The sequence below is a fragment of the Nipponia nippon genome, unplaced genomic scaffold (assembly GCF_047370975.1).
Source record: "Nipponia nippon isolate SJK-2023a ecotype South Korea unplaced genomic scaffold, ASM4737097v1 scaffold_8, whole genome shotgun sequence".
In the NCBI taxonomy this organism is placed as follows: Eukaryota; Metazoa; Chordata; class Aves; order Pelecaniformes; family Threskiornithidae; genus Nipponia; species Nipponia nippon.
Genome location: NW_028262402.1, coordinates 35,602,218 through 35,625,281, shown reverse-complemented (window position 1 = coordinate 35,625,281; position 23,064 = coordinate 35,602,218). Strand labels below are relative to the sequence as shown.

The 23,064-nt window shown below is 36.1% G+C and overlaps 1 protein-coding gene across 5 annotated transcripts in view; it reads left to right on the top strand.

Moving 5' to 3' along the window:
• Positions 1 to 23,064, top strand: part of VPS13A (vacuolar protein sorting 13 homolog A) — a 112,024-nt gene that overhangs the window by 9,857 nt on the left and 79,103 nt on the right. For all 5 annotated transcript variants that reach the window (XM_087742756.1, XM_087742755.1, XM_087742754.1 and 2 more), the window contains exons 6-22: positions 512 to 621; positions 967 to 1,026; positions 2,199 to 2,258; positions 2,494 to 2,574; positions 3,020 to 3,077; positions 5,156 to 5,283; positions 5,460 to 5,566; positions 6,245 to 6,416; positions 6,787 to 6,849; positions 12,603 to 12,738; positions 13,424 to 13,518; positions 14,329 to 14,471; positions 15,782 to 15,983; positions 16,073 to 16,187; positions 17,563 to 17,699; positions 21,064 to 21,196; positions 22,006 to 22,123. In XM_087742756.1, the coding sequence (XP_087598882.1) occupies positions 512 to 621; positions 967 to 1,026; positions 2,199 to 2,258; positions 2,494 to 2,574; positions 3,020 to 3,077; positions 5,156 to 5,283; positions 5,460 to 5,566; positions 6,245 to 6,416; positions 6,787 to 6,849; positions 12,603 to 12,738; positions 13,424 to 13,518; positions 14,329 to 14,471; positions 15,782 to 15,983; positions 16,073 to 16,187; positions 17,563 to 17,699; positions 21,064 to 21,196; positions 22,006 to 22,123 (1,918 nt within the window). The remainder of the gene's footprint in view (positions 1 to 511; positions 622 to 966; positions 1,027 to 2,198; positions 2,259 to 2,493; positions 2,575 to 3,019; positions 3,078 to 5,155; positions 5,284 to 5,459; positions 5,567 to 6,244; positions 6,417 to 6,786; positions 6,850 to 12,602; positions 12,739 to 13,423; positions 13,519 to 14,328; positions 14,472 to 15,781; positions 15,984 to 16,072; positions 16,188 to 17,562; positions 17,700 to 21,063; positions 21,197 to 22,005; positions 22,124 to 23,064) is intronic.

The window sequence follows — 23,064 nt, the reverse complement described above, 5'->3', positions numbered from 1 at the left end:
AAAGGTTCAAGCATTGACATGATCTGATATAAATAAGGCTTTTGAAATATTGCTTGCTTGTGTCACATGTTGCCTGACGTTTTCTTTCCTCTTCTTTCATAAGAAACAATTTAACTTTGTTTCCAGTAGCAAAGAATTTTTATGGTTACACCTTTTAAAAGATTCTGTTTAATTTGTTCTTTGATACATATTAAGTCTCATCATCTTAAATTCAACTTTTGGTACTTTCAAGAAATATGTATTGGCCACCTTGAGTATCAGTGGGTACAATTCATACTTTCGAACAACTTGATGCTTCATGTAGCAGGTAATAAAGCTGAAACTGTCTAGTCTGAGGATATAAATGTTATAGATTATACTGAAAGGATATGTTTTTATACAACTAGAGTACAATGTAATAGGAAATTTAAATATCTATCATACAAACCTTATTATGTTATTGTTTTCTCTAGTGTAGTTTTAAAAATACTTTAATGCAAACAAAATATTAAATTCTTTTCCTTTAACTTAGATAAAGTAAAAGAAGAGAAACAGGACACTTTTGTAGAAAAACTCATCACTCAGGTCATCAAAAACCTTCAGGTGAAAATTTCCAACATCCATATTCGCTATGAAGATGATGTAAGTACTATTGTATATCTCAGCATAAGGGGTCGTGCACTGTAAACTGAAATTAGGAACCTGTCTGATTTCTTTTCTCCTAGTTGCTTTACACGTTGAGGGAATCCTAGTAAAGTTTTGGAAATTTCATAGTCTTAAAAAAAAATAAATAAAAAAGAAAACTGATAAAAAGCTTGTACCAAAGCATAAAGATATTTATAAGCATATGGTTGGGTACAAAGAAGATACAGTTGTCAGATCTTTGCTATATATATTTTTTTTATTCTTGGCTATTTACTTCCAAGTCTAAATTTAGAGCATAAGAGAATTCTTTTTTTCATTTTTTTTTTTCCCCTGCTCTATTAGATCACAAATCGGAACAACCCCTTGTCATTTGGGATTTCACTTCAGAATCTAAGTTTGCAGGTAATTTTATTTTTCATCTAAAAAGCGTATTGATGTATACTGATAGGTTAAGTTATGTTTTTGTGTATTATTGTGTTGTCTGGTAACATACTGTCTAATGAAAGTATACCTGGTAATCATGAGCGATGCACAATGGTAACTACTTGGTTTATCAAATCCAGCATAAATATTGTGGTGGCAGGTGCCATTAAAGATAAAGTGCTAGCATTAAAACAGACTTTTGGGAGGATATTATTATTCTTCTGCCTGCTGCACTTCATGGTTGCCGAGTACCAGACTTTGCTGGATTATGGCTATTCAGAATCTACGAATGTTTTACTGAAAGTGCCACGAGCCCCAAGAAAGGAAGTTACTACTTGATACTGAGGAGGGGAAAAAAGGGAAAAAAAAGAGGATGGCATCTTGTTTCAAACTGAATCTCAGTTCTTTTGATTGCAAACTCCACTTTAAAGTGCTAATAGTAGTCATCGTAGATTGTATACATTTTTTTTTCTTGAAGACTTACCTAGTAGCAGCAATATGCTAATTCTGCTAAGTTGCTCTGATTCAGTAGCTTTTGCTATGTAACTGATAATATTAAAGAAAACATGTCTAAATAAATCTTACTTTCTTGAATGAAATAGTTGTCTTATGAATGCTTGTTCCTAGCACATTGAAAGGTTTTTGCCAGCCCCTTCCCCTAAACAGTTTTGCATAGTGAATAAAAGCTTTAATATTCTTACTATTTCACTCTTGAAATGCATATTAGCCTTGAAAAGGTATAGTAGCATATAGGGTTTCTGTTGGGCTCAAACTAAAATGCTACTTCCAGAATTACAAAAGAATTTTAGTCCCTTGTTTATCTCCCTCCAGAGAGCCTGCCTAAAAATAATATTGGTGTAAGCCAAAACAGTTTGCAATACTGAAAACAGACTTTTAAAGAATCTTTTAGTGCTTGTGTGCAGCCTGCCAGTACACATACACATGTGTATTTTGGGGGGTGAAGTAGCCTTATCAAGTTTCCACTTAAAATAATGGCTTAATCATCTTAAGTCAGCAGATGGTGTCCCGTTATTTCCAATGGGGTTTAATTATGATGATGTTCCTCTCTTTTTTTTCTGATTTGTTTCAGTGATGATAAAATGTTGGTGTATTATAGGTATCGAAATAACTTTCTTTAATTCTCATTTCAGACCTCAGATAAGAATTGGAATCCATGTTTACATGATGAAACTGCCAAGTTGTTCTACAAGGTGCAGTATAAACTGTATGCTAAAGAAAAAATTGTTAATAAAACAAGCTGAATTAGAGTTCCATCCACAGAAAAGTGAGATCAAGAAGACATATAACTGTATAGGCTTTAAAATAAAAGGATGCGTAGTCTGCAAGGAACATTCTGAGTATTTTTATTCATTCGGACTTTGTGAAATCCAAATTGTTAATCTAAAATTTCTAGGTATTAATACATACGTCGTGTTGTATTTTCAGCTTGTGCGGCTGGATAACCTTTTTGCTTATTGGAATGTGAAATCGGAGATGTTCTACCATGGTGGTTGTGATGAATCGTTGGTAAGTAAAGCATGACATAATGTATCTAGTATTCTAATTCATGCTGTGAAGCATAGAGCATGCTTCACATTCAGTTCTGCTTTCATTTATGTCAATGTCCTGGAGAATTGTCTTGTTACTAATAGCTTTTTTAGGAAAAATAGTAGATGTTAAGTTTTTTTATGTGATGGAAGTACAACACCCATCTGAGGAAAAAAAAAAAAAAAAAAAAAAGTCCTTTGCCACTTACAAAATTATACACAATATATGGTCATCTTACTGTTCAGTGATTTTATTAGCTAAAAATAGAAGTCTTATTCTGTTTAAAACATAGATGAATATTTTGAATTGTACTGTGTATCAGAGGGATTATCTGAAACCTATATTAAAATGCTAACGTTTTCTCTTTTAAAACTTAATCATGAAATAAAAATGCGACTTATTTTTAACTCCATTGTGTATGTAGGTTAACTTAAAACAGGGAGTTGCCAGCCACAATGTGATTCCAGAAGGTTATGATTTTGGTAAGTGGTATTTTATTTGTATTTGTAATGTGCATGTATACTTTACTTCTAATTTTTAATGCCTCTCAGAGATTGCTACTTTGGCTGTTATTCAAAAATCTTAAGAAGGAGTTCAGTTAAGTTCTTTTGGAGGAATGTCTCTCTGACACTGAATACTGTACCATATCTGTAGCCTTAAAAAGGCTTTGATTAAAGTATGAGTCTTGAGTCATGTATCATTCTAATGGAATGTCGTACATAAATCCTCATTGTTCACATCCATTGATAATTCCTTATTTTAAGAAGTTTAGCAATAATATATGCATCATATAAGTTTTGCAAATCAGATTGGTTTGAGTAATAGATTAAAGTTTTTGAGGTCACTTGACTTATGTGAAGTGGATCTTTTTTCATTAGAGGTGGAAACAGTCATCACACAACTCTGAAACATCAACGTTTTTATTTTATTTTTGTTTTAGTGTTGCAATATCGCAAGTTGTATTGCTTTGAGTGTTGCTTACTTTAGTCTGAAAGTCGTATTGGCTCCACTCAAACATGGTGATTGTTTACTTTTCATTGTATGGAAAATACATGGTTTTTATTTCTCATATGCATCTGTGTGTTTGTTTAGTAACTCTTTACAAGGCAGAATGGCCTTTGAAGTGGCTTGTTCTCTAGCAAGCGAGTCCTCAGTTCGCTATAGCCAGGGTTAAAAAGGGCACTTATGTGTTTTTCTTGACACCTTTGCCTGAAAGAGAAAGCTTTTTGTGTCTCTTTATTTGACTGCCAGAGAACTATTTAGTAATTTCTTCTGATTTCTTATTTGTCTGTTTCAGTTGCTAGCTTTGACTCTTTTAATAAGAAAATAGGTTTAAACATCATCAGTTGTCTAAGCCTTTACATAGAAGTTCAAAATAGTTGTATGTAAGATTGTAGGATTCAGGATTTACACTCTTAAAATTCAGCAGTACCATCAGAGACACAGATATTTAAAAATTACATCATGCTGATATTCTGCAGTAAATGAAAATTCTGACTCTTTTAGAGCAACTCTTTAGATTGAGACATTGATAGAAAGGTAGTAAGCACAAAGTCTGCTTCTGTCATTTGATCTAAATGCAAATATAATACTTACACATAGGAAGGATGAAAAATGAAATTTAGGAAGGGAATTAATAGAAATGCTACCACATAACATGTGTAGATAAAAGTAAAATAAGCTTCACAAGAAATACAGGGCTTAAAATGAAATAAAGGTGAATTGGGGTAAACATGGTTTCATCTTGCAAAAATGTCTGTTTCCATTTGTATGAACCTTTCAGTGAATTTAGAATATTTGGCATTTAGATGTTCTATCAGTATTTCTGTTGAAATCAAAGGAATTTTATTGGACAGAAATATGATTTACACAAATTCAAGTAATATACAAATTCTTATTGTTGGATCAATTGCTGAAACAGATGGAAAAATTAAACTAAACATGGCTTCTGAAGGCTATATTGAATGCCTGATATTGCCAAATTGTGGAACACATAAAACATTTCTGCTCTGAGTATTTTTTCATGTGTTGTGCTTCACTTTATGTAGGATCCATATTTATTTTTCCCATGCTTACTTGGGCTTGGATTTAGAAAAGTGGAATGTTTGGTTTTATCCACTGTTGTGAGTATAATTTATCAAACAGTGTAAAACATCACTAACATTAGAAAAAAAAAAAGTCCTTATGGAATAAGAGTTATTATAGTGGAGTAAGTGCTATGTTTGAAACTATCTTGTACTAAAAATAGCTTATATCATAGCCAAAAAAATAAGATTTGCTGCAAATATAAACTATTAATTGAAACATCTGCTATATAATACTGCATACAGGAAATTTTGTGAAAATGTTCCACAAATATTTGTTGCGTAAACGTTGCCAGAATGAAACTAGAAATTGAGTATAGATTGTATTGCATTTTAAGATGTGTTGATGAAATGTACCTGTTTTGAAGTCTAGCATTTTTAAATGAATAATCTGACATAACTTGAGCTGATAAGTATAATTTATGGCAATCTTAAGGAATTTAATTGCAATTCTTATATCAACTTCTATTTTTTAGTATTCCGCCCAATTTCAGCTAAAGCCAAACTCCTTATGAATCCTCGATCTGATGTTGACTTTTCATCACCGAAAATGGATTTGGATGTAAATTTACAGGATATAACTGTTGAATTCAATAAGCCACAGGTATAAACGATTTTTATGAAGTTTTATGTAAAGTGGTAAAAAAGTTAGTTTGCAAGAAAAATAAGAAAAGCAGTCTGAAATTTTATAATAAACATACAGAATTGATTCACTTCTTAGTCTTGTTTTTCTAACACTCAGTTTGAAATTTTTTTTGTTTGTTTGGTTTTTTTTTTTAGTACTTCAGTGTTATGGAGCTTCTTGAGTCTATTGATATGATGACTCGAAATCTGCCATATAGGAAGTACAGACCTGATGTTCCGTTGCACAACAATGCCAAGACATGGTAGGCCACTTCAGACTTTGAAAATAATTTGTTAGTTATTAATTTGCAATAATTACCAAGGGATTGTTTCTTAGTTAAGGAGGTTAGAACTCATTTCCTTCTGAAACAAAGTCTTCTCTTTTGTTTTTGTTTGTTTTTTGTAAGCTAGGAGTATTAAAAAAAACATTGGTGAGGACCTCAAACCAAAGGTGAGGACAGAATATTTGAAAGCCTGCATTTGCCGTCTTAAAGACACAAATTTAAGTCTGATAGAATTTAACATCTTAACTCTGTTTTTATGAATAAAACCCCATTAAATGTTAGGTACTATTACAAGAACATAGCTATTATATAAAAATAGGCAAACTTTTTCAACACAGATGGCAGATATTGGATTTCTTGTCAGAAGATTCCTTACAAATATGTTTTGATTATTTATGCACACACACATACATGTATTTGTGGTCACATTTTGTACAAGGTTACTTTTAATTTTAGGAAATAGCAACCTGTCAACTTTGTATGGAAAAAAAAAAAAAAAGCTCAGGTTCCTCTATTGGTCAGAAGTGTGAGATTAGACAAGGGATTTCACCCTTTCACAACCTGAAGTTGTATTTAGTGGGAGTCTGCATAGCTCTAGGTGTCTTTTCAATATACCAAAAGAAATGTAAACTATACTTCATTTGTCTTGGCTTTTAGGTGGAAATACGTTATCTATGGCATCCTTGAAGTAAATGTTCAACCTAAACTCCAAATGTGGTCATGGGAACATATTCGGCACCATAGGAAACAAGTGAAGAACTATAAAGAGATGTATAAAACAAAGATAACGTCAAAAAAGCCTAATGAAGAAATCTTAAAATTGTTGGAGGTCAGCCATTTTCATTAGAGGTTTAATATTGTCCACCTTTCTATTTTCTTAAATTCAAATGTTTAGATGTTCCTAAGTCAGTACTAAGTTAAAATAAAATTTTAAGTGGCCAGACTTGCAACCTCATCAGTACCTTTCTCTGTGAGTAGTATTAACAAACTTATTAGATAATTTTTTAAATTAGTAACTGGAGTAAAGAAAAACTTAAACTGCTGTGCTTTTCTTTTCCAGGTTTATTTTAAGTTTTCAGCTTGAGCAAATTAACTTGGGTTGTACTGAAAGAGTTGTTTATTGTCATTTCCTGTAAAACTGAGCTGTGAAATCTAACCAAATGAAATTGTAAAAAAATGATTTCTCACCTTCTTTCTAGGAATTTGAAAAGGCCTTGGATATTTTTAACATCACTCTAGCAAGGCAACAAGCAGAAGTTGAGGTAAAATTTCATTTAAGTGAATCTAAGAATAACTGCAACATGAGGTTGTGGAGATTTTAGGGACATACATTTTAATTCTAGTGATTGAATTGTGCATCATACAATCTTTGTGTTTTCCTTGTATTTCACATTTGTTATTATAAGGCATGGTTAGTTTCAGCTTGTAATTAAGCAAATATTAAATAGCTCCATATACTGCTTCTTCAGAATAACTGATCTGTGATACATTTCTTTCCACTTTCAGTGAGTAAGATCTACTGTGGAAAATACATTCAAAGGATGATAGGATAAGTCAAGTTGGAAGCGATTATACCCAAAGCTTCAGGCTTGCTTTTTTCCCCCCGTTCCCACCTCCACAACAGCCTAGACTATTAGTTTATTCTTTTCCTTCCTGATGCCCTATTATGTAGGCTGAACACCTGTATATGCAGTATGTTAACTGTTTGTTATTCAGAATACAGCAAATGTAGAATACATTTAAGTAGGTAATCATTATTAGGCAAGGTAATGTGACTTGAGTAGTTTAGTAGTTACACTTAATTGGTTAGCCTTGTTTTTCCTAGGTTAGTGTACTACTTAGTTTTCAATGTAGTGTCTGAGCATAATTCCAGGAGACTGAAGTGAAATCTGTATAGGCTTTCTGAAATCTGTGAAGTGGTCTTTCTTCCTTAATAATCCATGTGACTAAAAGTAAGCACAATATCAAGTTTAGAGTCTGAAATAACGTATTGATAATTAAACTTCATGAACATCAGTCATTTCTTATGGCAGTGGTTGAAAGAAATTTAGTTTTTTTATTTATGTATTTATTTTGTGGAGTATATTAAGTATGGTATGAACGCAGTTGCTGCAGTGATAGATATGGTGCTTCTAAATCAAAACTCTAAACAGGAATCCATAAATGTGATTTTTTCCTTCTAGTTGTCTGTATGTACACCCACATTTGGATGCTTGTATGATAATTATTCAGGCTTTCACAGAACCAGAAGACACATTCGTGTCCTTCCCCTTCAGTTGTTTGGCTGAATTGGTGTGCTTTTCATGAGAAGGGGTTTTTTGTTTTGTTTTAGTTCTCATTTAATTTTGGCATGTTTTTATCTTGCACTGTAGATTTTCTTTTGGTTTTATCTTTTTCCTCCTACTTTTTGCAAGGTGAGGGAGATCCCAAAGAATTTTCTGTCTTGTTTTATTCTTCTTTTCTCCAATGCTGCTTACAAAAGGTTATGTCATATTGCACTCCTGACCACTTTCCAGTCCTGAGTTTTAAGATAGGTTTCTGTAGTGCTTAGAAGTAGGTTGCAAGCAAATGAATTTTCGTTTATTTGGGCTTGCACTTGTAAAGTGTTAGAAAAGCATCTTGAAAGATCTACTAGCTAACTCTCTGAATTTATTTCCAAGTATTGAAAATCAGGTTACAGTGATTCTAAACTGTATTCTACCTCCATCTATCTGTCAGAACCCATCTGTCTTATCGTTATCAGGTCATACCTCTGAAAAAGGTCTCAAAGGACTTGTAACAGGCAAATCTACTACTAGCTTGGTATTCTGACAGTTAGCCTTAAGTCTACTAGGAATTTAAAGGAGCACCCTTTAGATGTGGGCTGAGTAAAGCCACATAAAGGACCCTACTGTTTGTAAGCTTTTTTGTTTTTTAAAAGCATAACTTAGAGTTGAATTTCAAACACTTGCTTTTCTCTAGACCTTGAAATCAAGCTCCCCAGAACTCACATTTTGAACACAGTACTATCTGATTTTCTGGGAACTTTGTAGCAAGAACTTTATATTCCAAACCTTAGGCCACTTTTTCATCACTAGTGCCCTAAGTACCAAACACCAGCTTGAGTGAGCCAAGCACCAAGTCTCTGTATCAGATAGCTTGAGAAATTTTGTGCTTTCAACCTAGAGAAGACTGTATAGACGATTCACCTAAATCAGAATACAGGATGACGTTCTTGGTTGTCCCTTTCTTCTAGTCAAAACAGTTTACCTTGCTGAGTAATCTTTCCACAGACTACGACTGTATTCATTACTCAACTATTGTAAATGGAGGACGGGGAAAGCTCAACATGGTTTCTTCAGGAAATATCTTCAGTTCCCATACTGCACAAATGTTTTCTTCATCCTTGCTGAAGTACAGTTCCCCTCCTGTCTGTAACTTTTTTTACCTTGGATTCTGGTGCCAGCTGCTGCCTCAGATGTGCTGAGAATCATAGCTTTAAGTGTCACTTCTTTTTCTCCGTGGCAGTTGTCCTTCAACACCAGCTCCTTGGTGTCCTAGATACCTCTAATTTCAGAGGTTTAACAGCCCTTTTTTCTAAGGCTCTGTCCATTCTTGCCATTGACGGTTCGCTCTGTAACATCTGCTTGATGACTTGGTGTCCTTTATAAAGAGGACTCTGTAGGATTTTGTTCAAACTTTTTGAGGCCTTGTGCTGTTTAGCTGACATTCTGCATCATCTCTCTGAGGTGAATCAATAGTATCAGTTCAGAAGCCTTTATGGTTTTTGCAATGAGTCATGTCTTCCATTGGCCTGCAGGTGGATACATGTGACAAGCTCCTAAAAAGTTCTGATTTATAGACAGCTCTTTTACCTAATTGTGGTGCATTGGGTTTTTTGAGTGCTGAGAAGGGATCCCTGTCTCACTCACTTTAGTTATCACATTCACTAGAGCATCTCTAAATTCAGGGCTTATCTGCAAGTGTTCGTATCTTTTCAGATTATATTAGTCATGAAGAAAAAATGAGTTTGTGTGGTCCACTACAGTTTTGAGAACTCTGTCTCTTAGATCGCTTGATGATCATTGCCGTCCCTTATGCCAGACTTTCAGTGGTCAAGCCTGTATGTCGTTTGCACTTTCTGTGAGGACCCAGTATTGGAATCATCACTGGCATCAGACAGGATATCCCGTAGTTGAAATAGTGAGTGTGGGAGAAGGGAGGCCTTCCTTACTGTTACAGCTATACGTATCAGATCCAGCAATAGTTTTCTATATTCCTTAGAGTAAATGTTCTACTACAAGAGCAATGGTGTTTTGGGTTGGTTTTTTTGTTTGTGGGTTTTTTTTTATTATTATTGCTTTGGACATCTATCAGTTCTGGGAGAGGTAAGGAAAGGGGGTCAGCAAGACCGCTACCCTGAACTTTAGAAGGGCGGACTTTGGGCTTTTCGGGAGTCTGGTTAACAGAGTCCCTTGGGAAGCAGTCCTGAAGGGCAAAGGTGTCCAGGAAGGCTGGACGTTATTGAAGGAGGAAATCTTAAAGGTGCAGGAGCAGGCTGTCCACATGTGCCGCAAGTCGAGCAGGTGGGGAAGAAGACCGGCCTGGCTGGACAGAGAGCTTTGGCTGGAACTCAGGAAAAAAAGGAGAGCCTACCACCTTTGGAAGAAGGGGGAGGCGACTCAGGGGGACTACAAGGATGTTGTGAGGATATGCAGAGAGACGATCAGAAAGGTGAAAGCGCAACTGGAACTTAAACTGGCCACCGCCGTTAAAGACAACAAAAAAACTTTTTATAAATATGTCAGTGACATGAGGAGGGCCAGGGAGAATCTCCCTCCTTTGTTGGATACAGAAGGTAACCTTGCCACAAAGGATGAGGAGAAGGCAGAGGTACTTAATGCCTTCTTTGCCTCAGTCTTTAATAGTCAAGCTAGTCATCCTTGGGTTTTTCAGGCCCCTGAGCTGGGAGACGGAGATAGGATGCAGAGTGAAGTCCCAATTGTTGAAGAGGTGACAGTCACTGACCTGCTCCTCCACCTGGATGTGCACAAGTCCATGGGCCCAGATGGGATCCACCCAAGGATACTGAGGGAGCTGGCAGAGGAGCTGGCCAAGCCACTCTCCATTATTTATCAGCAGTCCTGGTCAACCGGGGAGGTCCCCGATGACTGGTAGCTAGCAAACGTGACGCCCCTCTACAAGAAGGGTTGGAAGGAGGATCCCGGGAACTACAGGCCTGTCAGCCTGACCCCGGTGCCGGGGAAGGTCATGGAGCAGGTCATCTTGAGTGCCATTATGCAGCACGTGCGGGACAACCAGGGGATCAGGCCCAGCCAGCATGAGTTCATGAAAGGGAGATCCTGTTTCACTAACCTGGTCTCCTTCTATGACAAGGTGACCCGCTTAGTGGATGAGGGAAAGGCTGTGGATGTTGTCTACTTGGACTTTAGTAAGGCCTTTGATACAGTCTCCCACAGCATTCTCCTGGAGAAGCTGGCTGCACATGGCTTGGATGGGTGCACTCTACGCTGGGTTAAAAACTGGCTGGACAGTCGAGCCCAGAGAGTGGTGGTGAATGGAGTCAAATCCAGTTGGCGGCCGGTCGTGAGTGGTGTTCCCCAGGGCTCAGTACTGGGGCCAGTCCTGTTCAACATCTTCACTGATGATCTGGATGAGGGGATTGAGTGCACCCTCAGTAAGTTTGCAGATGACACCAAGTTGGGTGGAAGTGTCGATCTGCTGGAGGGTAGGAGGCCCTACAGAGGGACCTGGACAGGCTGGATCGATGGGCCGAGGCCAACTGTATGAGATTCAACAAGGCTTAGTGCCGGGTCCTGCACTTGGGTCACAACAACCCCATGCAATGCTACAGGCTTGGGGAGGAGTGGCTGGAGAGCTGCCTGGCGGAAAAGGACCTGGGGGTGTTGGTTGACAGCCGCCTGAACATGAGCCAGCAGCGTGCCCCGGTGGCCAAGAGGGCCAATGGCATCCTGGCCTGTATCAAGAATAGTGTGACCAGCAGGACCAGAGAGGTGATAGTGCCCTTGTACTGGTGAGGCCGCACGTCGAGTACTGTGTTCAGTTTTGGGCCCCTCACTCCAAGAAGGACATCGAGGTGCTGGAGCGTGTCCAGAGGAGGGCAACGAAGTTGGTGAAGGGTCTAGAGCACAAGTCTTATGAGGAGCGGCTGAGGGAGCTGGGGTTGTTTAGTTTGGAGAAGAGGAGGCTGAGGGGAGACCTTATTGCTCTCTACAACTACCTGAAAGGAGGTTGTAGTGAGGTGGGGGTCGGTCTCTTCTCCCTAGTAATGAGTGATAGGATGAGAGGAAATGGCCTCAAGCTGCGCCAGGGGAGGTTTAGGTTGGATATTAGGAAAAACTTCTTCACCGAGAGGGTGGTCAAGCATTGGAACAGGCTTCCCAGGGCAGTGGTTGAGTCTCCATCCCTGGAGGTATTTAAAGAATGGATAGATACGGTACTTGAAGACATGGTATAGATGAACTTGGCAGTGATAGGTTAACGGTTGAACTCGGTGATCTTAAGGGTCTTTTCCAACCTTGACGATTCTATGATTCTATGATTCTGTCTTGAGATTAAGAACATAGGGATCATTTAAAATTTGGCCTGTGCTGGCTGTTTAATTGCTTATATATATATTTTTAATGATTCCTTATAAGTGCATTTTTGTAATGTAGAATGCTATATAATGTGAATTTTTTTTTTTTTTGGTGGTGAGAGCTAGAGAGAAAATCTGCTATGTAAGAAACATTTATTGACTTAAAATCAGCTACCTTTTGCTTGCCCTTTTTGTTCATAAAGGTGGTTGATTTTATGCAAGTGAGAATTGGTCTGGTGATGCGCTGTGTACTTGAAAAAGTTATTAGATGAAAAACTAAAAAATAACATGTTGCCTTTTCAGTGGTTGTTTAATGATGTTTTGATGTGTTAGAGCATGTCTTGGGTCTATATTTTTCTTAGGAAAATGAAGAAAGCATGAAGAAAATGACTTGTTTGAGTATTTTTTAAATTTCAGGCAACTAAGGCTGGATTAAAAATCTACAGACCAGGAGTAAAACAAGATGATGAAAATTCTGGTGGCTGGTTTAGTTGGATATGGAGCTGGTCAGGTGAAAAAAAGGATGAACAGAAACAAGAAGTAAAGGGTTCAAGTATGTTCATTTATTGGTATTTTTTTCTATTCTTAAAAATGACATAGAATAATAGGTCCCTAGTAATGGCATTTTGGATTTGTTTAATATTTGGGCTATCAGATTATTGACATTTACATTATCTCTTAGCCTTTTTTTTTGCTCATGAAGTTGTTAATTGCATGTTACAGAGGTATCTTACAGTTACTTCCATAGGTCTTTCTGAACAGTCTTCAATTTGAGCTTTCTCCTGCCACAGTTTTCGCATGTGTGCATGGTGTACTGTGTATGGGGATTTGAAGGAAGTGCTAGAAAACAGTAACAGTTAATGAAGTCTAAACAAATTTACTTCCATTCATTTTATAATTTGGCTACTTCATGCAGTGTATTAGAGTTTGATTCACTGAAGTACAGGGCACCTAATAAAGGTTGTGGAACAGGAAAGTAAATCAAAAAGTTTGCTTCTGTTGTTAACAAGCTAGGAATAGAGTAGGTCAGAATAAAAGTATAACTGCATTTTAAAGCATGCTTTAAGAGACTCAAGACTTTGCTTTAAACCTCAGGGTTTTTGCTTTTACTGATTCAGGACAACGTTGACAATGTCTACTGTATGTTATAGAGCTACCAAGCACTGGAAAGTGTATACCAGTGTTTGCATTTTTCATATACCTATATTGAGTTTAACTAATGTCTTGCAATGTGACAGGTCTTGAAGAGCTGATGACACCTGAAGAGAAGGCTAAACTTTATGCAGCAATTGGATACAGTGAAACAGCTGTGGATCCAACCCTTCCAAAATCAGTAAGTCATAACCAACTATGATACCAAACAATTGGTAGCTTTATCTACTAATAAAAATCCAAACATGATAGGAATTCACTTTTAAAATTACTTGAAGCTCTGTCTCTATATTTGAATACTGTTCTGAGACTTCTTAATGAAGTTACTGCATGCTGGCTTTGTGCGAAACAGAGCATCCTTAGATGTAGTTTCAGGAGAGTGGTTATAGAGCTTACTTTGGATATTCTGAAAAAGTCCAGAATGAAATTTTGTTAGCTCAAGCTAGAATAAAATCATATAAGTGATATATTGTTGTTTAAGTTATGAAATGCTTCATATTTCCTCTTACAATATTCAGAAACTTTTAAAGAAATGTCACTAAGTGATTCACTGGAATCTTAAATATGAATGATAGTAGATGAGGTAGAGTAGGTGAGTATATAAGGAAAGAAGTGATTGAAGGACTGTAGTGGGGAAGAGCAACATTTTTGAACCATTCAGAAATAGTCTGATAAGTCATCTTTATGTGAGATGCAATGCACGGTGCAATGGACTGCCTTACAGCTCTATGTCAGAGGCCCTTTACCTCAAAATGTGGTGTAGACATCAAAGACATATGTTTGTAAGCATAGTCTACTCTTACTCTAACCCTGCCTCTTCATAATAACTATTTGGGAATGACTTTTACACCAGCTATGATACAAGCTATTTATAGCACTAGAAAAATAGTATCAAAGTAATATTTGTGGTTTTCATCCCTTCATAAACTGTATCAAAATGTATGCTAACATATTTTATAATCCACTGTTCTTGTTTTTCCTGCATATCTAGTATGAAGCCATGAAGTTCTCTGTGAAGTTATTAAGCATGTCTATATCAATACGAGAAAACAAGCAAACTCCTGAGCTGGTAGAATTTGCATTAACTGACTTGAGTACAGTATTTACCCAACGACCAGGTGCACAAGCAATAAGGTGAACTTTCTCTATCAAACTGTTTTTGCTTCTCATGAAATAGTGACGATGGCTAATAGGCATTTTAAGGCTCTGTTGTGATGTTTAACTTCCATTTTTCACTGTTGTTTCTTGTGCAGTTTGGGAGCAGAATCATCCTGCAACTGATGGACAAAGTGAACGTATACTGTTTTCATGATTAAGTTCTCTCCATCTTCAGCATTTTTTGTGCCAATACAGATTTTCTCCTTTTTTTCAGTTTATCATTGTTACGGACAAGCAATTGAGTTACTAACTTGTTTCTTGCTTTGAAAAGTGACTGTTACTCCTTTTGAAACTTAATCTGAGCAAACGGCTTGTGTGTAGGCATTTAACGTGACTGAAAAGTTCTTGAGTTTTCAGTTGAGCTTTTAGATTTGCAGAAGAAAGCTGTAACTGATGAGTTTGGCTTGGTTTTGTGCTCTCACAGTGGATGATGAAAAGCAGCGATGTGAAATATTTTATTCTCATGTCAAATGTAATGACTTAAAAATTCTGGGTAGCCTTCCTGTTTTAAACCTTGTCCCCTCTACGTTGGGGCATATTAGTATAAACCACGTGTGATATTAAGATACTGTTGATCTTGCTGAGTTTTATGCATATTTTTTTTTAAGTTTTGCTTGCAGCTTTTCTGTTTGTTCCCCTGTCCATCTAAATGGCCCTAATAATGCTATCATACTGAGAAAAAGGGAAGAAAATATTATATTTTTAGTGTGAAACACTTTCCTTTGAGTGCTGGGAGATAAAGATGTTCAGCTGAGAGCTGTGAAAGAGGTGGACAGGGTATTGAAAACACCTAAAAAATACTTCCTCAGAGTAATGAGGCTATTAATCTTGTGCTCCTCTTGTGGTGTTTCTTTTGTTTCTCTGCACTGGAACCCTTCCCTCTCTGCTATGTGTCTGTTCCCCAGTGTAAACCGTGCCATCTAATTCCTGAGCTCATACTACAGAATTTCTATTTGCACATCTCTTCTCTGCCCTGACACCTGTCCTCATGGAAACTGTATGAAGTGAATAACTTGGACCCCCTTTCTTATTTACTCAAGGATGGGTAATAGACACAAAAGATAATTAAATAGAAAACAGTTAACACATGGGTATATGTGTTATATCCTTAGACTAATCTATTTCTCTCTGAGTTAGGTTAGAGATATGTTGTTGTTTTGTTTGGTTTTCAGTTCTGTTCTGTTTTGTTTTTTTTTCTTTCAGCTCATTCTACATACTTGTACCATCTAATTGTACCTAGCCAGACGGATATTACATCTGAACGTGCTGTTTACCTTTCTTTACAGATTTGAAACAAAAATTACCTCACTTGAAGTTACAGGCATGTCCCGAGAAAAGCGTACACCCTGTCTCCTATCTTCTCGAACGGTCTATTCGGACAACAGTACCTCACTCTTAAGCATAATGTTTGAGACTAATCCTTTGGATGAGAAAGCAGATCAGAGGCTTAGAATAGAATCACAGCCACTGGAAATAGTATATGATGCAGTAAGTAAATATTTTAATAAGTTATAAATCTTGAAAAAATTTAGTTAATGGTAAATTTGCCATGCATTATTTTCGCTTTATTTTAACAGATGACAATAAATAGCTTAGTGGATTTCTTCAGGCCTCCGAAAGATGTACATTTAGAGCAATTGACGTCAGCAACTCTGATGAAGCTTGAAGAGTTCCGTGAAAAAACATCAACAGGCAAGTGCTGCATGCTCTTCTGATTGCTCACTCAGACAAATTTTAGATTCTAGGAGTATGAAAATATTATATCCCTCCATATGGAGATGCATGGATCCAAGTCATAGCTTTCTAATCCAACACCTAAATAAGCTGAATTCTTCAATCTCATTACAAAGCATTTGTTCCAGGTATTGGATAGTTTTATGTCCGTATCTTTTTCAACTTCAACTTTCTTTGTAAAATATGCTCCACACCCTGAGGTAGTATTTCAGTATTTATTCTGTTATACTCCATGCAGAGTAAAAACAGTTTATTACTTCCAACTTTTCTGTTTTGTTCATCTGATTATCTAAATGGCCTTAATTGTTTCATACTCTTCAAAAACTGATACTGAGAGATTGGTCCTCCAATGAAACCCCTAAATCCTTTCCAGAGTTGTTGCTTTTCAGGACACTATCTGCCTTTGCATAGGTGTTTTCCATTTTCTTCAATTGTTGATTTTGATCTGGATTGACTCAGATCAAGTCATATAAACTATATTTATCTGTCTTCCAGTTACTCGGCATTAAAGCCATTCCTCCAGTTTTCATTTCATCCTAGATTTTTATCTCTAGAGAGCTTGTATTTTGAGAATGAATGAAGATACTGCATACTTTTAAGACTAATATTGAGATTTGTGGAATTAACTTGTTCCAGTAAGGATGTCTGAGGCTTTCTAGATCAGAGGTGTGTCCAGTCCAGTGTCCTGTCTCTGACTGTGGATAGGAGAGGATGCTAAGGGGAGATTTCGTATATAAATCTTTCTTAAAAGGAAAAAAAAAAAAAAGAATTTTTTTAACCTAATTTAAATTTGTAACCTATTAATATTTAAATTGTACATTTAAAAAATCTGAATACTCAGTGATAGTAAGTGAAAGAAGTTATAGAAAACTCAAGCATAATGTATATTTAATCGATTGCTTTTATCAAGAATGAAATTGGGCATCAATTATATTTCTATTCATTTGTTCTTCTTTGACTGAACTGTTTAATTAAGGACTAATGTTAGATTAACCAGGCAAAGTCAGGTGGATCAGCTTGTCTTTTCTATCAGAAATTTCTCCTTTTTTTGAGAAACTTTTTTGGATTTGCATGTGTCCTGTTGCTGTTTCTACTTGTCCATTAGCATTGTTCGCAGTCATCATTTCATCTGCTTGGTGCTTCTTTAAAGGCTGCCTATAATTATTTGTTCAGAAGAAATCTGAAGAGCATCTGTACCTGCAGTTAAACTTAGTTGTCTGGCATTCACAGCTCATTTAAAGTTAGACTTGAATTTCTTTTTATAGTTTCTTTTAATTCCATAGCTTCTGTGTGGATTACTTTGTTTATATTTACTCGTTATATTGTTTTTCAGGTTTGTTGTATGTTATCGAAACCCAGAAAGTTCTTGACCTCAAAATTAACCTCATGGCTTCGTACATCATTGTTCCACAAAAAGGATTCTATGACCGTACATCAAATTTACTACTTCTGGATCTTGGTAGTCTTAAGGTATGTATTTACCTAATGAAGTAACTTACTGAAAATGATAGTTTGGCTTTTATGTGATTTCCAGTTTCTTAGTCTGTGTTTTGTGGTACTGGTTAAGTAAAAGTTCCTCTTGCAGTTCATGTATTAGGTATTTATTTTAAACTGCTTTCCAGTCAAGGCAGAAATTATTGAACTCTTCTCAGTAGATTCTTTCAACCCAAAAGAATTGTCAGAAAATAATTCTTCCCTGGAATGAAACCACTGTTGATGCTTTGAACTGTTGTGTGTAAAATGTCTTAACAATTTTTTACCTTAGAATATAAAACAGTAAACTTTTACTTACATGATTTAATGGTCGTCTTATTTTTAATATTACTGTTATTCTTGTTATCAATTATTTTTTTGGTCATTCAGTTTACTTTAAAATGAAAAAAGTAAACATACTGGCAATTTATAAAATGACTTGGGTAAAATTAGAGATACGTTTGGGATACTTCATGCAAGGGAAATGTCAAAAAGGTAGTTTAATGATATATTTTAAATTATAATTTAGCACTATAAAATCATAGAAGAAATGGTTTCTACATATTATTAGCAATCTTTTTAATTAGCAAGCAGTTAGCAGTCTCGACAGGACAAGGGGTAATGGTTTTAAACTAAAGGAGGGTAGATTTAGACTAAACACAAGAAGAAAATTTTTCATGATGAGGGTGATGAAACACTGGAATGGGAACACAAGAAGAAAAGTTTTCACGATGAGGGTGGTGAAACACTGGAACGGGTTGCCCCGTTCCATCTGCCACCCGAGAGGTGATAGATGCCCCATCCTTGGCAACCTTCAAGGCCAGATGGGGCTTTGAGGAACCTGATCTAGTTGAAGATGTCCCTGCCAATTGCAGGGGTGATGGACTAGATGACCTTTAAAGGTCCCTTCCATCCCAAAACATTCTATGATTCTATGATCTTCTACTCATTGGTGAACTTGTGTTCTTTCAGGACAAATGATCTTACATGTATACAGGCAATTTAATTTTTTTTTTACTTGTACTGTGAATAAGAATGATACTGTGACTTACTATCTGTTTAGATTGCCTTATCTGCTTTTTTAATAAGAATTTGTTTCAAAGCTTAAAATCTTGCTAAAGTGAAGTAAGTTATCTATGTCTCTGCCACAGACTGACTTTCTGAGCATGTGGGTTTCAGTTAGAATCATAGAATTGTGTGGGTTGGAAAGAACCTTTAAAGGTCATCTAGTCCAATCCCCCTGCAATGTGCAGGGACATCTTCAACTACATCAGCTTGCTCAGAGCCCTGTCCAGTCTGACTTTGAACACTTCTACCCTCTTTCAGTTTAAAACCATTGCCCCTTCTCCTGTCACTGCAGGCCCTGGTAAAAAGTCTCTCTCCATCTTTCTTAGAAGCTCCCTTTAAGTACTGAAAGGTTACAATAAGGTGTCCCTGCAGCCTTCCCTTCTTCAGGCTGAACAACCCCAGCTCTTTCAGCCTTTCCTCATAGGAGAGGTGTTCCATCCCTCTGATCATTTTTGTGGCCCTCCTCTGGACCCTCTCCAACAGGTCCATTTCTTTCTTTCTGAGGACCCCAGAGCTGGATGCAGTACTCCAGGTGGGGTCTTGATGAGAGCCGAGTAGAGGGGGTTCGGCTCGCCATGCTTCTTTTGATATCAGCCCAAGATATGGTTGGCTTTCTGGGCTGTGAGCACACATTGTGGGCTCATGTCCAGCTTTTCATCCACTAGTACCCCCAAGTCCTTCTCTGCAGGGCTGCTCTCGATCTCTTCATCCCCTAGCCTGTATTGATACTGGGGGTTGCCCTGATCCAGGTGCTGACCTTGCACTTGGCCTTGTTGAATATATCAGATGATTCAGAAAATGGAATTAGTGAAAAACATTGCTGTGTAGATACTAAAAATAATTTGGTTTTACAACCAGATCACTTATTTCAATGACTAATAATTTTACCAGCTCTTCTGAATGCAGGTCATTTGTAGGTGTTTTGTAGCGTTCAATAATCAATCTGTATACTGGTTGGGTCCTTGAGACAGCCTCCTAGATCGAATGGGGGCGGGGAATAGAACAGCTGACCTCCTCTACTACACCCATAGGAAATTACTCTCAGAATAATACATAGAAGAATACGTTTCAAATCAGACTCCAGTAAATGCGTTTGTGAGATGTTTTTCTGAAATGGATGAGTAATTTTTATATTGAATGTGACTCTTGGATTGGTTCCTGTCCTTTAATAGAAATTAGAAAGAAAGATGAAGGAATTGGGCAATACCAAAAGAGAAAAGTTAGATGCCTCTCAGGATATGATTACTAATTTTGTATTCACTTTGGGTGACATATGCTTAAGTGAGATGCAGCTCATTCGTTGAATGAGTATGTTTAATACAGAACAAATAGTTTCTTTCCCTCAGTTATGTACTGGAGAAGGTCAAGCCCCAAGGGGGTAAATGGCATATAAAATTAAAACTGTATCTCAATGCACATACATAAGTGGACTTAATTAAGGTTGCACAGGCAATATTAATTTGGTAATTCTGAACTTTCAATCTGGAAGTAATTTTTAATGTAAAGGTAGTCACAGTTCAGTAGCACTGGAAAAAGAAATGCTGTGTCTTAGACACTGTTTCACGGTTACGAACCTTATCTTGGATACTATCTGGGTCTCACAAAAACAGATATGGATCCAAAATTATTAGACATTTAAGGATGAGGACAGCCACATTTCATTGGAGATGAACAGCAGAGAGGGCACGTACAAATGTGAAATACCAAAGAAGTATGGGCATGCCAAAGCTGAGTCAAAGGGATATTGACCGATATTAAAGGAAAGACATTGAACATTGATGATGAACAGTCCAAACCCCCTTTTCCCTTTTACTTTGTTTGACTAATATGTAACAGGGTAACGTTACAACTAAATTCAACAGGATTCAAAAACAGATTTCATGTTTCTGAGGTGATTAATGCAGTAATATTTTACATATAGAAAAACTGAACAGTTATTCTACTGATTACAAAGGGTTTGAGACCTTATACTTTGGGGTATGAGTCACTTATTAAAGAAAATTATTTTATACAAAACATACTGTATAAAACTTCATAGGTTTTAATTAGTTTATTTTTTTTTTATTTCATTACTTTCCTTGAAGAAGAAATGGAGTTTAATACTCTCCATTTTTTGTTTGGTACAGGCTACTAATTTTAGGTATCTCCTCTGCTGTGGTATTTGTAAGACTCTGTGCCCTTACAATGAGAAGTTTAAATTTAATCTTTTGTCATGGTAGGATTGAGTATTTGTAGAATTAGTGCTTTGAATATTTTTGAAATTGATTTATGCTTTTTTATGACTGTTTTTAAGATGAAAAGCAAAAGCCGTTCTGATTTATCAGAACTCAAAGTAGGACAAACCTCTATTGAAGATATAATGTCAAGAGCTTATGACTCTTTTGATATCCAGCTCAGCAGTATACAGTTACTGTACAGCAAACACGGTAAGTATTCATGAAAGTAATCTTTCTCTATGTGAGTAAAAATATTTTGGTGGTTGAGGTGCCTTTTATATTTTTAACTGAAGCAGTGGAGAATCTTTGAAACATACTTCTTTAAACTCATGTTCTAAAGTCAGTCCTATGAACATGTTACGAATTTCCAAGACATACATTTAGGCCTTAGGTTCCAACTTTAGGTTTTTCTAAATAAATAAACTTAAAATAAATCTCTTATTTTGGAAGACATCTCATTTGATTTGTCACATAATAAATAAAAGAGTGTAATTAATTTATTTATGGTATTTTCCTTCAGTGCCTTTTCCTTGCTTCCCTCCAAATTTAAAGCAGAATCCATGAGTAGTTGTAGGTTTGATCATTTTGTGAGAGTAAAGAAAGGATCAGAATCCCTTATTGAAGGAAACTTTTACTAGTAGTTTGGGAACTAACAATATAGAAAGATTCAGAACTAGAGAAGTCTTAAGCATTTAATTCTTAACCCTCTGGTTCCAGAGGAGAATCCAGGGCCTAAACTCCCAGTACCATGCATGTTAAGAATTGGGCCCTTAGAAGTCTGCAGTATGGATGAGGTAGCTGTTCAGATGTGAACGGTAGAAATTACTAAGTAGTCTTATATGTCTGAAGTTCGGATCTTGTATAATATACATGTATTGATAGAGTTGTAAAAGTGATCATGTCACCTGAATATTTAGCAATATTTATTAACTAGTATCAGATAGTTTAATTCTGTGATATATGTAATGAGAAGGAATCTCTTTCAATGTTTAAAGCATAGGTTTTCTTTGCTCTTCTAGATGAGGACTGGCAAGCGGCTCGGAAGCTGAAACATTCATCTCAACATATCTTGCAGCCCTTGGATGTAAAAGTGGAATTTAGCAGGGCTCTGGTTGTTACAGATGCAAGAATGCCCAAGTATGTGTTTTTTCCTATTTTGAAATTTTATGGTAAATGACTTTTTTTAGGGGAAATAAAGAAAAAGATCAAGGATCTAGTTACATGTGTGCTATTTTACGTTGCCCATGTGTGAATCTTGGAAGTAAAATACCTTCATCAAGAAAAACAGAGAATAAACCCAAGAAGTTACCAAATATTGAAGAGGTGATAGAATGTTATATTGTTATAAAATAAGTACGTATAGTATATTTGAAGATCTTTATTGAAGATATTAATACCTATTCTAATTAGCTCTTTCTTATAGCTACATTTCAGTTCTCACTGGAAATACCAAGGAGCAAAAAATCTGAACTTACAAAGCTTCTTTTATAAACATCACAAAAATACGCTGAAAAGCAGTGTGCTGTCATACTCTCTCTCTTTCACTTAGGTTATTCATCTTGTTTGCTTACGTATTAGAGATCACTTTTCAGGGAAATAGCTCTTAATGCAACTCTTAATTGAGTTTGCACTTAGGCTTATTTAGCAAAAAACCTATTGGTTATGGAAATTGTACTCAATCAGAATAAAATGTATATTACTATTAATAATGAAATGTTGATGTTAAAGATCACTGAGTCAAAGTGACAAAGATCAACTTTGCATGTATTTTGGGAAGTGCATCTTCAGTAATGTGTGATAAGGACACTACTGCCTTAAAAATTCCGATCAGTTTTGAAGTATTTGCAAAGTAGCACATTAATGCATTACAAGGTAATTTGGTTTAGTAAGTCATTAATAAGAATCATATTCTAGTGCTACAACAAGCTAGCATATGCTTATTTCATTCTTAATACTGTTGGAAATTCAGATTTTAGCTAGGCACTTCAGAAAATTAATGGCATAAAAATAGACCTAGGCTATTGCAGAGAATTATTTAGTACAATCAGCAAAATCAAGAGGCAGTTTATGAAAAAAAA